The 17,517-nt window shown below is 41.0% G+C and overlaps 1 protein-coding gene across 6 annotated transcripts in view; it reads right to left on the reverse strand.

Annotated features, from left to right (window-relative positions):
• Positions 1-17,517, reverse strand: part of Cd86 (CD86 molecule) — a 68,495-nt gene that overhangs the window by 29,277 nt on the left and 21,701 nt on the right. For all 6 annotated transcript variants that reach the window (XM_015486874.2, XM_048794655.1, XM_048794656.1 and 3 more), the window contains exon 2: positions 1,319-1,368. In XM_015486874.2, the coding sequence (XP_015342360.1) occupies positions 1,319-1,368 (50 nt within the window). The remainder of the gene's footprint in view (positions 1-1,318; positions 1,369-17,517) is intronic.

The raw sequence follows: 17,517 nt of genomic DNA on the forward strand, positions 1-17,517 counted from the left end.
GGATTGGGAGAGACAGCTGCTGATCAGCTCTCTGTTTTGTATACACAATACAAGCTTCCTTTAATTTGATTTAAAATTGGAGTCGGTGGTCTTTTTTTTGCATCAGGGTTCAACAGCCTGGTGGAGGCTGTTGTCATTACCTGTGTCTGTCATTACCATTATTGTCATTACCCTTATAAACTTCACACTCATGAGCTCAGCAAGCCCCAAGTTGCTAAGCAGAAAACAAAAATCACAAAAGGCCGATCCCAGCCAGCAGGCAAATAATTTGAGGGAGCATCTCTTCATGGTATCCCAATCCTCTGTGGCCCACAGCAGGCATGGAGACAGTGGCCCAGGGCATGTTTTGTGGCAATGTGAGGGAGGTGACTTTATGGCTGGGCTGGTTAGTCAGGGCCTGTTAGCCAGGGGGTGGCCTGTGTGCCAAATGGCAGGCTAAACTGGCCCCCTCTGTCTCGCACCATGACTGAGACGGCCTCCCCTCAGTGCTACAGGTGGAGAAAATGAACAGCAGGAAGGGGCAGGCCTGGAGAAACTAAAAGGCACTGAGTCACAGGATGTGCAGTAAGCACCCTCTGTTAACCCCAGTTCAAGGATGAAGAAACTGAAACTGAGAAAGAGCAGCAAACAGGGAAGGTCTGGATTGTCTGAGGCTTCTAAAAGTGGGGGGTTGGGAAATTATTAAGGAAAAAGTTTGCATAATTCAAATGCAAAATGCCCATGGCCACTGTAAGGCCACCGGAAAGGACTTGTATGAGTGGGGAGCCCTGAAGCATCAGCTTCATTAGCTTTGTGGTAAATCTGCTGACATAACCAAAGGTCTATAGTAAGGTGAGACTACTTGTCTATGGGCACGGGCTGGTGGGGAAAGGAACAGGAGGAGGAGGAAAGGCAGGGGACATGGAACACAATGCTGTGTAACAGAAGGAGGCTTTTTGGAAGTCCATCAGATATTTCCTAGGAACCCAAGAGTACCATCAATGGAGACAGAGAAGACCAGAAGGATTAGGTGTGGAGCAGAAGTCAAGTGACCGGGCCTCAGTGCAATGGCCAGGTGCCACTGTATAGCCCAGTCCATCCAGGCCCCTGAGGGTGAAATGGAAGAAGATGCATGCTTGAGGAGGGTTCCATCCCAGGCCAGGCCTGCCTGCTGTTATCTGAGCTACGGGCTCAATCATGACACTTCCTTCTCCTCCAGGAAAGTCTCCTGGTACATGGTACAAGAACCACCAAGTGTCAGGCCTGGACTTGCAGTGGTCAGATGCATTGGGAGATAGTGGAAAGATTCTAGGACTTCACACAGTAAAAAGGTTCTTACCAGAAAGCAGGAAGGCCGTCACAAACAGAGTGATTCTCAGTCCCATGGTGCTAGGGTTAAAAAAGAAAAGATAAAACTTGGTTAGAAAATGAAACGGAAACCAATGTTCACCAAAACATGACCTAGAAGTGGAGTCTGGGATTCACTTGGGTTCCTGGGTGTGGCAGAGACAAGATTATGTGCTCACCAAAGCTATTTCCTTTTCCTCTTAGTTCCACAGATAGGCCATATTTCCCGGCCTCTCCTGATGTTAGCCACATGACTGGGTTCCAACCAATGAAATTGTGAACAGAAAAAAATGAACGTTACTTCCAGACATGGCTATCAAAGCCTCCTTCCTGCTCTCTCTCTCCTGCTTCTTAGATGCAGGGAATTCAGAGGAAACATTCAAGGTCCTAGAAAATGGCAAATTCTACTATGGAGGAGAACTGTTTAGCTGAACAAATTAGTAAAACTGTTCTCTCCATACCTCCCCCAGAACTGATCCAAACTGGACTGTGACATTGGAAAAAATTAAATAAAATAAGGAAACTTACTATGTTGTGTAATAAAATTGTGGGGATTATTTATAACAGTAGCTAGCATTACTTCTTTTGAACAACACAGCAGGTCTAATGGGTCACAGGGAGGGTAGTTACATTTAAAAATCAATCTTTCTTTTGTTTCCTTGTGTTTTTCACTTTTAATGTGCATCAAAATCAGTCAGAGAGCATGTAAAACAGTTTCCAAGGCTTTATTATCTATTTGATTTAGTAGGTAGAGGTGAACCCCGTGAATGCTTATGTCTAACAATCTCACAGGTGATGGATGCTGTTGTCCAAGGACCACGCTCTGAGAAACACAGCAATAGAACATTTACTCAATCTACATGATGGAGCCAAAGAAAACGACATGCATGGATTCACAATCTCTTTCCCTTTCTCCCTCCTTCACCACAGACCCACTTACCCAATTTATACCAAAATGGGCGTAAAGTGGATTACACAGAAAGCAAAGATAAAAGAAAGAACCAACATTGGAAATAGGTTGAAAAGCAAGCCTGTTGTGGTTTGGATATGAGGTGTCCTCCTGCAAAGCTCATGTGTTAATCCAGGAATGTTCGAGGTAAAACAATTAGATTATGAGATCTGTAATCTAAGCAGTGTGTTAATAGTTTGGCTGGATTGCTGGGGAGGGGGTAATTGTAGGCAAGTGGGGCATGGCTGGAGGAAGCAGGTCACTGGGGATATGCCTTGGGGATGATATATTTTGTCCCTGGCTCTTTGCATTCTCTCTCTGCCTCCTGGGTACCATAAGAAACTTTTCTGCGCCACACCCTCTGCCATAAAATTCCATCATCATTTTAGGCCCAGAGCAATGGAGTCGACCAGTCATGGACTGAGACCTTTGAAATCATGAGCCCAAATAAACTCTTCTTTCTGTAAGTTGTTTTTTGTCAGGTATTTTGATCACCATGACACAAGGCTGGCTAATACAAAGCCAAATATGGGAATATAAAATGGAACTTGGGACAAAGCCAATGCTAAATGCTTACTATAGGAATCTGTCAACATGCATTTGGTGGGGCATAAGTTTGCTTTTAGCTTTTTTCAAAGTTAAGTTATTGTTTTTTTGTTTTTTTTTTTTTGTTTTGTTTTTTTTTTGCTATACTGGGAAACCCAGTATAGCAAACCCAGAGGTGCTCTACCACTGAGAGACATCTCCAACCCTCTTTCATTTTTTAAATTTTGAGACAGGGTCTCACTAAGATACCATGGTGGCCTGGAACTTGTGGTCCTCTATGTCATCCTCCTGGGTTGCTGGATTACAGGCATGTGTCACCACACCTAGTTGGCTTGTAACTTTTTAACAGTCAAGGTGAAAAAGAAAACCTAACTGGTGAATTAATCCACAGGACTTTCCACTAATTCACAGATTTGTTCATACAAAACAAACTGTAACTTAGAAGATACACAACTATTCTTTATCCAATAGAGGAAATTTCTTCCATGGTGTGGTTTGTCTAAAGCCACTCTTGATCCCAAGGTGCTAGGCACCCTTCCCTCTGCCTCCACAGCACCCAGAGCAGGGCATTGGGTTAAATGTGTCTGTTATATTTCTTTCTTTCTAGACTATAATCTTTATTTTTTTAATTAAAGTTTTAAAATAGATTACATCTATAAATCGTACTAAATTTAAAAGGTAAAAATGACAGTCTGGAGTTGTAGCTCAGTGGTAGCACACTTGCCTAGCATGTGCGAGGCCCTGGGTTCAATCCCCAGCACCACATAAAAATAAATAAAATAAAGGCATTGTGTCCAACTATAACTAAAAAATAAATACTTAAAAAAAGATGAGAAACAGTAGATAGAAAGTCTCCCAACTGTTGCATCATTATCTAGATTTTCTCTGTAGGTGTAACTGGAGTGACCATTGTTACCTGATACCAGTTTCTTGCCTCTATTTGGAGTTATTTTAGACAAAATAAAATCATAGCCCCATAAACTGTTCTCCTTTTATTTTTAAACTCAAGGGTAGCATTCTATACATAATTTTTCACACTTACCATCTGGAGATTGTTCTGTGTCAGTATGTAATGAGTATTCTCACATTAATGTTGCATATTATTCTACCATATGCTATTAGAGGGCAATACTTTTTTTGCCAGGCCCCACTAAGGAACATTTAGATCGTTTCCAATCCTTTGTTGCAATTATACGCCACATTGCACTTGCAAGAGAGTGCTATATTCTTTGCAGTAGACTTGCTTGACTTGTTAAAGAGTAATGCAATTTTAGTTTTTACAAATATTGAAAATTTGTCCTACCTTAAGATTGTATGTTAATGTTTCCATCAACAAAACACAAGAGTGCTTGTTTTCACACTCTTTGGGTCAATAATGTATTTTCTAATTTGTGATCTTTACCATTAGGAAAGGTTAAAATGGCATCTCATTATGATTTTTAAAATTATTGTTATTATGGTAAAATATACATAACACAAAATTTATTGTCTTAATAATTTTCAAATATACATTGGCATTAAATAGATTCATATTACTGTGCAACCATCACATCCATCTCTAGAAGTCTTTTAATTTTGCAGAACTTTAACTCTGTACCTATGTAAAATATATAGTTACAACTCTGTAACTCTGTTCAATGACTCTCTATTCTCCCCTTCTCCCGGGCCCTGAAAACCACCCTTTCACCTTCTATCTCAATGAATTTGACTACATTAGGTGTTAATGGGATCATACAGTCTCTCTCTTTTTGCTTTGTTCACTTGGTATATTGTCTTCAAGGTCCATCCTGTTGTAGCACATGTCAGAATTTCCTTATTTTTTAAGACTGAATTCTGCCGCAGTCCGGCTGCAGCAAATTAACCAGGGGGTGACGAGCAACTTGTGTAGATTGATACAGCAGGAGTGGGAGCCGTTTATTGTAGGACTGGAGGGGTATATATACATTACACACAGCTTATCTTAATTAACATAAACTAGATACAGCTGTCAACCAATAAGGAATCTCCACACTTAATGGCTCGCTGGCGTTACTTCACAAACCACTCCCTCTGGCAAAATGCCAGGCACCATCCTGACTTGTTTACAGACCCTAACAGAATTCTAGTCCATGGTATGCTATACTACATTCATCTCTGATGGCCACTTGAGTTGCTTCCACCTTTCGGCTGTTGTGAATAACAGCTGCTCTGAATGTGGGTGTACAGATATCTCTTCCAGACCCTTCTTTCACTTCTTTTAGGTACAAACCCACAAGTAGAATTACTGATTGTATGGAAATATTATTTTTAAGTTTCTGAGGACCCAATAAACAGTTTTCCACAGCAGTCACACCATTTCACATTCCCACCAATAGTGCACAGAGTTATATTTTGTCCACATCTTTGCCAATACACATTTTTATATTTTCTTCAATAGCAGCGATACCAATGGGCATGGGGTGGTTTTTGCTGTCATTTAAAATGAGTTTCTTATGTGAATCTGGGCATTTTTTTCAAATGTATAAGAGGTAGCATGTCCTGTTTCATGTGCTGTCTATACTTGATCTTAGCCAAAAGGCCAAGAAGTGATCATGTGCTGTCTATACATTTATTTTGTCCACTTTCAATTTGAGTCTTTGGTTTTTTTCTTATTGATTTGTAGGAGCTCTTTTACATTTAGAAAATCAATACTTTATGACAATGTTGCAAATATGTTTTGTTGCTGAAATACACAGCAGGAGTTCAACATATGAACTGAGTAGCTAGTTCCCAATCCCCCACCCCTTCCAGTTATTTTAATGGGCTTTGAACCTTGGGCCACTCTCTGTTAAACTAACAGTGACACCACTCAAGGGCAGAGCCAGTGAGATTGATTCCTGGGCATCTCCTCATGCTCAATCACTAACAGCATCCTATTTGACATAGGATTTGAGGACTGGGCCTCCTTTGAATCTAAGTCTCCACCTAAATATAGGAATCCCTCATGTTTGTAAACTAAAAATCAGCCTGCTTAACCTAAAACAATCTTCTGGGATGACATGTTAAACAGGGACATAGACTCAAATTATATTTTGTCATAAATTTAATAAATCATCTTTGATTCAAATAATTACATGAAATCAATATGGCCGTGGGAAATCTTTATGTCTTAGACAAAATGTAAGTCAGTAGGGAGAAGCACTGGCCCTAACAAGGAAGTCAGTATCATTTTGGACTTCCCTATTTGGGAACTCTCTCTTCCCCTGGGTAGAGACTGCCTTTCCTTTACTTCCTTTCATTGATACTGGTTTTGTCCTCTGAAACTACCCAGAGTAAGTCTAATATTCTTCAGTCAAAGCTTTTCAAAGGATTTAGGGACAGCCATCATAATCCCCTTCAACATCCTGGCCTGGCCCAGCAGGGACAGTCCTTATAGGAAACTTCACTCTGGTGATGGTGTAAATGGCACATGATTCTTGAAAACACTTTGGATACTGAGTTTGTCAGTGATGTTATTAAAATATGATACTCAAATACTTGAGGTTGACATGATCCCTTTTTAAAAAAAATTAAGTATGGGGCTGGGGTTGTGGCTCAGTGGCAGAGTGCTCGCCTAGCACACGTGAGGCTAGGGATGCTGGGTTTGATCCTCAGCACTACATAAATGTAAAATAAAGATATTGTGTCTACCTACAACCAAAAAATAAATATTTTTAAAAATTAAGTATAAATGTCCTGTGTGAAGAACATTTCTCAACTCTAGCCATTTTGTGTGTGTGTGTGTGTGTGTGTGTGAGGGGGGGGGGAGCGCACCAGGGTCTGGGTTGGGAAGCTGTTTCCTTCAGTGTTATTGGCACCATGGGAAGGCAGAAATGCCACTGGTCCCTCAGGAACGAACACCAGCCACAGCGACAGGTCATGGCTTTCTCCAGATGTCCCAAGAAGTGGAAACTCATACCCTTGAAGGGGGAGGGGGCTGTAAAAAGGGGAATGGGAGAGGAAACAACCTAAGAAGAAAAGATAGTCTCTTCAACAAATGATGCTGAGAAAACTGGAAATCCATATGTAGCAGAATAAAATTGAACCCCTATCTCATACCCTGCACAAAACTCAACTCAAAGTAGATCAAGAACGTAGGCATGAGACTAGAGACTCTGCACCTACTAGAAGAAAATATAGGCCCAACTCTCCACCTTGTCAGCTTAGGAAACGACTTCCTCAACAAGACTCCTGAAGTGCAAGAAGTAAAATAAAAAAATCAATAAATGGGATGGTATCAAAGTAAAAAGTTTCTTCACAGTAAAGGAAACAATCAATAACTTGAAGAGAGAGCCTCAGAATGGGAGAAAATTTTTGCCACCTGCACCTCAGATAGAGCATTAATCTCCAGGATATGTAAAGAACACAAAAAACTTAAGCACCGAAAAAAAATCAAATAACCAAATCAATAAATGGGCAAAGGAACTGAACAGACACTTCACAGAAGAAGAAATACAAATGGTCAACAAATACATGAAAAAAATGTTCAACTTCTCTAGCAATTAGAGAAATGCAAATTAAAACTACACTAAGATTTCATTCTCACTCCAGTCAGAATGGCAATTATCAAGACTACAAATGATGATAAAATTGGCAAGGACATGGGGGAAAAAGTATGCTCATGCACTGCTGGTGGGACTGCAAATTGGTGCAACCACTATGGAAAGCAGTATGGAGATTCTTCAGAAAACTTAGAATGGAACCACTATTTTACCCAATTATCTCACTCCTCAGCATATACCCAAAGAACTTAAAATCAGCATATTGTAGTGACGCAGCCATATCAATGTTTATAGCAGCTCAATTCACAATAGTGAAGCTATGGAATCAAACAAGGTGCCCTTCAATAGATGAATGGATAAAGAAAATGTGGTATGTACACACAAAGAATATTACTCAGCTATAAAAAAAATTGAAATTATGGTATTTGCCAGTAAATGGATGGAACTGGAGACTATCAAGCTAAGTGGAAATAAGCCAACCCCCAAATCGAAAGGTTGAATATTCTCACTGGTATGTGGATGCTAACACACAACAAAGCGGGGAGGGAAGAATAGAAGTTCATTGGATTAGACAGAGGAGAATGAAGGAAAAGGAGGGAAATAAAAATAGGAAAGACAGTGGAATGAATTGGACATAACTTTCCTATGTTCATATATGAATATGCGACCAGTCTAATTCCACATCATGCACAACCACAAGAATGGGATCCTAATTAGAATAAGTTATACTCCATGTATGTACAATATGTTAAATACACATTACTGACAAGTATATCTAAAAAGAAAAACAACAACAAAAAGATCTCGGTCGCCTCTGTGGATCCTGATAGGAAAAAACGATTATTGGTGTATTCTGAGCAAGACTGATTCTATTCCTTTGTTATACAAATACGTTTACTTTGTAAAACTACATGAAGCTTAAAAAAACATCTAAGAATTTACAGGGGGATTCTCTGAAAGGAGACTTCTGTCAGGTGAACTATTCAAAACCTTAACAGACTAGCCCCCAAGTGAGTCAAGTTTCATTCCAGAAACCAAAGAGCACCTGCCACACACTGTTTCCTCTCACTTTGTATGCCCAGTCTGTCCCAGAACATGAGTAAGAGTCAGGTGAATGATTAATTACACTACTGTTCTTCTTGCCAAGGTGAGAAGAAGTTGCCGTAGGCCATGCAGCTACCAACTGGTGGAGAGTTGAGACTTAAACAGACCCAACCTCACTGACTTCTATTTGACATTGGTGCAGCTCCTTTAAAAATGTCAGTCGGCTTTAGCTTTGTAGTGGGAGCAAACAGAATGGATTCAGATTCTATCCACTCTTGGAATAAAAGGAGGGCAGCACATCCCAGGGCCAAGTGTGGCAGCGACTCTTGGAATGACAGTGGGACACTCAGGGAGATAGGCTGGGCTAAGGGGAGCCGGGGACAAAAATTACCCCTTTTATTATGGGGGTTTCCGGCCTGAGCTGCCATTCATTCTACAAATATCACACAGCACCCACCATCTGCCCAGTGGAGAGAGCTTTTCTCTGCTCTAACTCTGTCAGCTAATTATGTTTCCAGGTGGGTTTGGCTTCAGGCACAACTAGAAGAGTCCTGGGGAAACAGGAATACCCGAGAGAAAAGGTATGGTAAATGAAGGGGGCTGGTTTATGTCTTGGGTCTGAAGGAGCAGGGGGCATCTAGTATAGGCCAAAGGCAGATGAGAGGACACATGTGACGGTGGCCACCTATGGGGTGGGACAGGGGAGTGCAGATGTGGTGAAACAAGAAATGAGAGAAGAGTTCCCAGGTAGAAGCTGGAGGGCAGCAGAGAAAGACATTTCCTATTTCACAACTTTGTCTAGAATATTAGTGGTATTTGGGGTTCCAGGGGAAATGTTGAGCTGGTATCTCAGGAAGCGTATTCATTCAGATAGTCTTTCAGGCACATGTTTACTGAGTTTACTCAGGAGTGGTTTTGTTCTAGAGGTTTCTGGTGATGATGTCAAGGTGTGTGGGCCTTGGCCCCTCATCCAGTACTAAAAAGAAAGATAGAAGGGAACTCAAGTCAAGCTCCAGGACTAGTGTGGAAGTGGGAACACTTAGCTCCTCCCGGGGCCTATAGAGTACTCCTTGTTCCAAGCAAAATGGGAGATGCTACACCTCGGTGGAGGAAGGACCAGGTCTGCCTCAATCAGTAGCACTCAGGGACGGGACTATTGCTTCTTGCAGAGCCTAGTTGTGGCTGGACCAGTCAGGCTTGCTGGGCAAGGAGAGTGGACACCAGGAGGAACTCCAGCTGCCTGAGGCCTTGACTTGCCTCTGGGTGCGGCGTGCTTCACTGAAGTACTTCTGCAAGCTCCAGAACCCAAAGATACATGTTTAGAGTAGCTATTAATAGCTTTGAGGCACTGGGCAGAAAAGAGCAGGCTTATTTCCTTTTTTTAAATAAAGTTTCTGAACTGCAAAATGAGAAGGTTGCTGGGAAGGCAAAGCCATCTGAGTTTTCACGAGGCTTCTGACCAAGTGTCTCACGATAGGCTTGAAAAAGCAATGTGGAGAAAAGTGGGATCAATGGAATCAATGCTAGAACGGTTACTAACCGCTCCTTTGTTCATTCATTCATTCATTTATGGGTTCATCCCACAAACATTTCTTGAGCCAGTCATTGTGCTTAGAGCTGGGAATACAAGGATGCACAAAACCAGAAAGAACTTGTCTTCATGTGGTTGCTTAGAGTTTAGCAGAGGAGCAAGATAATGATCAAATGATCATATGAATGAATGTAAAATTATTACCATGGTAAGTGCTAAAAAAGAGGGGTTCCTGGTACTCTGAGAACCTGTTATAGGACTACTTTTAACTGACATTCAGAGAATGACTGATAGATTGAAGATGAACACATATTCTTTGCTATTCCTCCCATGAAGAGGTGGAGTCTAAGTCTCCTTGAACCCAGGCTGGCTTTCATGACTTGTTTGACTAAAGGAATGAAATAAAAAGAATGTCCTGGAACTTCTGAAACTAGGTCATGAGAAGCTTTGAAACTTGTACTTGCCTCTCTTGGGACTTATTTCCTAGAATCTGAGCCCACCATATAAAATGTTCTTTTACCCTGATACCACAGAGCCAAAGAGGCCACATGTAGTTTGGGTCCAGAGTCCTAGCTGAGCCCAGCCTTCCAGACATCTCTGTCAAGCCACCAGATTGGAAGAAAACCTTGGATCCTCCAGATCAGGGCTCAGCATACTCAGACTAAATGTGGCTCCCATCTTTTTTTTTTTTTTTTTTGGTACCAGGGATTGAACTCAGGGGCACTCAACCACTGAGTCACATCCCCAGCCTTATTTCGTATTTTATGTAGAGACAGGGTCTCACTGAGTTGCTAAGCACCTCGCCATTGCTGAGGCTGGCTTTGAATTTGAGATCCCCCTATCTCAGTCTCCAGAGCTGCTGGGATTACAGGCGTGTACCACCACGCCTGGCTCCATCTATTTTTTAATATATGCATATTTTTATAACTTTATTTTATTTATTTATTTTTTTAATCTGGTGCCGAGGATCAAACCCAGTGCCTCACCCATGCTAGGCAAGCATTCTGCCACTGAGTTACAGTCCCAGCCTGTCTCCATCTATTTTTATAAATAAAGTTATGTTGAAACACAAGAAAGTTTTGTTGAGCCAGATTCATTTATTTAAATATTATCTATTGCTGCATTCAGAATGGCAGAGTTGAGCAGCTGTGATAAAAACTATGCAGCCTGCAAAGCTGAAAACATTTTCTATCTGGCCTTTTATAGCACTGTTCATAGAGATACAGTGCAAGCCACACACGTGAGCCATATTGAAATTTGAAAATTTCTTGTAGGCACCTATGTTTATCAGCTTTCCATCACTGTGATCAAAATACCAACAAGAGCAACTTAGAGGAGAAAAAGGTTATTTTGGGTCACACTTTCAAAGGTTTATTCCATAGTAGGCTCACTCCATTTCTCTGGGCCCAAGGTGGGGCAGAACACCATGGCAGAAGGGTGTGGAAGAGGAGTGCTGCTCCATTCATGATGGCCAAGAAACAGAGAGAGAGGGGGGAAGGAGTCACAGGGAAGATGATTCCTTCTAGGGATGCCCCTAGGGGACCCAACTGCCTATAGTTACCACCCAGTTACTCCATTCAAACCAGGATAGACTGGTTAGGTTATAGCTCTCACCGTCCAATCATTTCATCTCCAAACATTCCTGCATTAACATAGGAACTTTTGGGTGACACCTTATGTTCTAAACTATAAGACCAGATGAACAAATGAAAAAAAAAAAGGTGACATTCATTTTAAGACTATATTTGATTTAATCAAGTATATCTAAAATATAATCTCAACAAGTAATCAATGTAAAAATTACTAATGAATACTTCAAAATTTTTATACTGAATATTCAAAAATCTTGTGGGTAATTTATACTTACAAAATTTTAAAGTTTTAAAGTAAGAACTCAATTAGGAGCTCTCTCTCTCTCTCTCTCTTTTTTTTTTTTTCAATTGGGGTTTTCTCTCTTCCTTAACTCCCTTGAAGGTTGTTAAGTTATTGCTTCTTTGGAATTCAGCTTAAGTCTTTTTAAAAATATTTTTTAGTTGTCAATGGATCTTATGAATCTTTTTATTACATTTACTTATATGTAGTGCTGAGGATAGCACACAGGCCCTCATACATGCCAGGCAAGCATTCTACCACTGAGCTACAGTCCCAGCCCCAGGATCTCTTGATCATTTCAAGAGATCAGTAGTTACTTGTGGCTGGTGGCCACTGAATCAGTGTGTCTCTAGGCCAACCTACCCACTAGCTTGCTACCATAAAGTGACCTCATTTGATGCCACAAAGAGTAGAAGAATCACTCTGAGGCCTGCTCAGATTTCTGACCCACAGCATTGTGAGAGGGTAAAAATCCATTGTTAAAGCTGCTGTATTGGGGAGAATTCCTAATACACCAAATAGGTAAATAAAACAGATTGAATAGGTGCTAAATAAATGAAGGGTTTTTAGGGAGTGTGGCTAGAAGGGATTCTATGCAATGGAAATAGCATATACAAAGGTAGTGAGGCAGGAGAGCACATGAAAGAAGGTATAAGAAGGTTGTGGCTAAGATGAAGGCAGGTGGAAGACAAGGTGGAAGACCTAGGCAGGGGCCAGGCCATACTTGTCTTATAGGTCAGTTAAGGATTTTTGGTCTTTATTCTGAGAGCAATGTGAACCACTAAAGAAATTATAGTAGAGATGGGCGTGGTGGCACACATCTGTAATCTCAGTGGTTCAGGAGGCTGAGGCAGGAGGATCAAAAGTTAAAAGTCTTGGGGCTGGGGTTGTGGCTCAGTGGTAGAGCATTTTAAAGTAAGAGAGAGAGAGGGGAATTTTTTTTTTAGTTTTCAGCGGACACAACATCTTTGTTGGTATGTGGTGCTGAGGATCGAACCCGGGCTGCACGCATGCCAGGCGAGCGCACTACCGCTTGAGCCACACCCCCAGCCCAGGAGCTTTTTAAATAAATGTGTAAGGCACTGGGTTCGATTCTCAGCACCACATACAAATAAATAAAATGAAGGTCCATCAACAACTAAAAAATATTTTTAAAAAATGTTTAAAGCCAGCCTCAGCAACTAAGCGAGCCCCTAAGCAATGTAACAGGATGCTGACTCAAAATGAAAATAAAAAGGTTTGAGGAATGTAACTCAGTGGTAAAGCAACCCTGGGTTTAATCCTCAGTGCCAAAAAAAAGAAAAAAAAAGAGAGAAGAAGAAATTATAGTAGAGATGGACATAATCAGCTTTGCTTTTGGAAAAAAAATGACTCTAGTTACTATATAGCAAATGTATAGTAGGGAAGCCAGATGCAGAAAGACCACTGAAGTTGCTTAATGAACATAGCTGTTTGGTCTAGAATGGTAATAGCAGAAATGGAGGGAAGTTGGTAGATGAAGAAATAATTAGGTTTATAATTAACAGAATATGGCATGGATTAAATATAAGGGATGAGAACAAAGTGTTGATTCATTGACTGATTCCTTTATTCATTCAACAATTGAGTGCCAAGAATCATCCTTGACACACTGATACCTCAGTGGGTACCACAGGACTCTCTGATTTTTAATATTCACTTTCATATACTTAGTAAAATTATAAATGAAAGCAACAGAAATTATACTTCTATTTTCAAATATACAGATGACACAAAAATGAGCCCAAACTGGGTCAGCCTAATTAGTATTCACAAAGTCTAAAAAGAGAGACTAACGTCATAAGGGTAAGTGTACAGACCTGTACTTAAGTTTTAAAGTAACAACTATGTAAATGGAAAAGGTGGATGCTAGAGAAATAGCTTATCTAGAATAAATATAAGAATCACATAAATATTAGTATGATGTGGCTAACCAAAATTAATTCAGTCCTTTTTTGGAAGGGAGTGCCTGGGATCCAACTCAGGGCCTTGCACGTGCTAGGCAAGTGCTCTACCACTGAGCTAAACCCTAGCCCAATTAATTCAGTCTTTACATAGAATTCGCTCTCTGTACTCTGTGCTAATCAGACCACATCGCTTGTGGTATCACACTGACAAAATTAGGGTTTATCAAGTGAAAGGGCAGCACAGTTCACTAGGGGATACTGAAATTATGTCAAATGAGGAACAATTAAAAAGACCGGGGGTAATGAACCTGAAGAAGAGAAGACTGTGAACACCCTCTGGCCTTCTGAAAACATTTAAGGGATCTCCTGGGGGAGAGCACACACATTGTTGCTGAAGGGCAAGCAGTTCCAATCACTGGAAGTCATAGGAGCCAGAGTCCAGCTCCAGATGATGAAGAGTTTTAATAGAGAGCCACAATTTTCTTGGGAGGTAATTAACTCCCCATTATCAACACTGCTCAAGGAAAAGTGGGGTACAATGCAGAAGAGATACTTTTGTGGGGAGGGATTTCTTGTTATGTAATCGAACTCCATAACTTTTAAATTTAAAAGTATCATTTCCAGGAAAAAGGAAAAATAAAGGAAGACACGGAAGCACTCCATCTCTCTCTGTCCCCATCCTGAACTTTTTCTTTCTTTCTTTCTTTTTTTTTTTTTTAGCATTGGAGACAGTATGGTATGTTTAGAGGACCTTCCTGTCTGGACAGTCTGTTGAGCTGACTATAAGTGACCCAGGGCTTCAGATGACATGGAGAAGAGCAAGCACTCCTGTGGCCCAGAAAGGTACAAGATGGTGGTATTTGAATTGGGCCTTGACAGGAGACTCAGACTTGGTCTCAGAACTGTACCCTGATGGCGTGAACAAAGTGAGCCAGGCTGCGAGGGAATGCAGTAGTCAGTTTCTGTTAGAGTGGATGAAGTTGTACCCAATATCGGCTCTAACTAAGTCTACTTCTTCTGATATTTGTACTCATGAGGGTTTCAGCCTGGGCCACTGTATCATTGCACAGGTTCCTCTAAGGGTTGCTGTCTTGTGACATCAGCAATGATGAATTTCCTAGAACTTGGTGTGATGGCCATCTGCCTCTGCCCTTGAAAAGCTCTGCAAGCTTCCAACAACTCTTTTAAATGTTGATTGAGTAGAACTGGCTAAGCCTTTCTGTCACATTCTTGATATACATACACCTACGCAGAGATCTTCAGGCATAACTGTGGTTTCCATGTTCTTTATTAGTATAATATTCTTTCGCATTTTTCCCTTTTATATATATTTTTAAAAAACTTAAGCAACACATAATAATTTTACATATCTATGGGCTACAGTGTGATATTTTAAAACATTTATACAACGTGCAATGATCAGATCAGGATAATTTTCATAAACATCTCCTTAAACTTTTATCATGTCTTTGCGCTGGGAACATTCAAAATCCTCTCTGCTACTCTGGCAAGGTTCTAGAATATGGTCAAGTAGAATCATGTTTAGGGACATTTGGAAATGCAGCAATGATTGTAGCCTTTTCATGGGAAATTAAGAAAAGCTGACTTGGATTGGAGGAGAGGTTGAATTTGCACAAATAACAGGGAATTAATTTTTTGAAAGTATATCAGAAGAGCCTAACAGGGCCTGGAAAGTCAGATAAAGAGTTTATATCTGATTTGAGAGAAACCTGGGAATTGGGGATCAATAGTTTGGAAGTATAAAAAATAATGTAACGATGAGCTGGGGTTGTGGCTCTGTGGTAGAGCACTTGCCTAGCACATGTGAGGCCCTGGGTTCGATCCTCAGCACCACATTAAAAAAAATAAATAAATAAAATAAAGGCATTGCGTCCAACTACAACTAAAAAATAAATATTAAAAATATAATAATAATGTAACAATGAGCTGGGGTTGTGGCTCTGTGGGAGAGTGCTTGCCTGGCATGTGTGAGACACTGGGTTTGATTCTCAGCACTATAAATAGATAAATAAATAAATAGATAAATAGATAAATAAATAAAAATATAAATATAGGCCCATCAACAACTAAAAATAAATAAATAAAAATAATGCAATGAAAGTTTGAAGAAAATAAGCTAGTGGCCCAAGGAAAGAGGTTAAGCCTGGTATCAGAGTGATCAAGAAACCAACAGTAAAGCTGTGGTCCTGAGATGAAGAGGCAGGACCAGCATAGAGGCAGTGGGCATGAGGAGGAGGTGAGTGAGCGGCGTCTCACTGAGAACATGAACACTTCTGGTCTGGTGGACACCAGGGATAGCTGACTATGGACAGACACATCATTCCTGCTGAGCTTCACTTCCCTCACCAGCTTTATCTCCCTCTAATCCAGGCCTGATCAGTTTCCCATCTCTCCTTGGAGCAAATCCCGCTGTAGCCTCCATCTATGGAGAATTTTTAAAAAATTTTTAATATTTATTTTTCAGTTTTCGGCGGACACATCATCTTTGTTTGTATGTGGTGCTGAGGATCGAACCCGGGCCTCACGCATGCCAGCGCTACCGCTTGAGCCACATCCCCAGCCCTATGGAGAATTTTTTTACCTAACTCTTGGATTCCTTTCAGGAGCTGCTCTTGCCCTTGTTCATTTGGAAGCACAGTATTTCCACACAGATATGAAGAGGGCAGCATCAAATATGGTACATGTTACAAGGATGTGCACTGATTCAAAAAACAAACATCTGAGCAGATCCACAAGGAGCCAAAGGAGGCTTTTACTCACTCTCTGATACTGCGGTAACTAAAGTATTAAAATTAAGAGTACATTACCCACTGGGTGCGGTAGCACACGCCTGTAATCCCAGCGGCTCTGGAGGCTGAAGCAATAGGATTGAAAGTTCAAAGCCAGCCTCAGCAAAAGCGAGGTGCTAAGCAACTCAGTGAGACCCTGTGTCCAAATAAAATACAAAATAGATCTAGGGATGCGGCTCAGTGGTCAAGTGCCCCTGAGTTCAATCCCTAGTACCCAACCGGGGGAAAACAAGTACATTACCCTCATCGGCTCAGAAGAGGGGGCACCATACAGGAATAGCTTTTAGATTTTCCTGTCCCCCAACAAGAAGTTTGTGTTTGAGACAGACACCCAGTTCTCTTATGTATATCTAGAATCATAACTTTTTGGAGTTAAAATTTACCACCTTTAAAAAATATTGATGGTTTTCAAAATAAGTTTTCCCTTTTTTGCCAAGAAGTGCTCAAAGTAAAAACATCATGCAAAATTTTATAGGTGCCTATCCAGGTCTGTACACATCCTGGGAAGGGGCTGTGCCTGCCAGGAACAAGGCCCAGAGAACTTACTAACAGGTAGCTATGCCCATCCCCCCCCCTCTAAGGGAGCCCCTTTCTGATTTCAGAACCAGAACCAGGTCAAAGAGAGAAAAGCCAACTGTTTCAAGGGCACAGTTTGAGGGACAGCCCCTTCTCCCCATCTGTGTACCAGTCCTAATCTAACACTTGGAATTCCCACATTACTCATTCCTTGGGTCAGGCATTTTTTGAAAGCCCCTGTTAAAATGCAAATTAGAGTTAGAAGGGAGAAACGGGTTGGGTTTTTCGTTGTTGTTTGTTGTTAACCCTAAGGAGTTAAGTTCAAGGTAATTCACGTAAATAAGACATGGAACTCAGGAACTCAGAAAGGAATCACATCCCTGGATGGAAGAGGATGAAGTCCCAGGCCCTTGGTGGAGACAGGCATAGTGCTGAAACACATTTTCTTCCTCTACACACATTTGAGATGTTGTCTATATCCCAAGCTGCAGCCTGTGTA

This window comes from Marmota marmota, unplaced genomic scaffold (assembly GCF_001458135.2).
Source record: "Marmota marmota marmota unplaced genomic scaffold, marMar, whole genome shotgun sequence".
Lineage (NCBI taxonomy): Eukaryota > Metazoa > Chordata > Mammalia > Rodentia > Sciuridae > Marmota > Marmota marmota.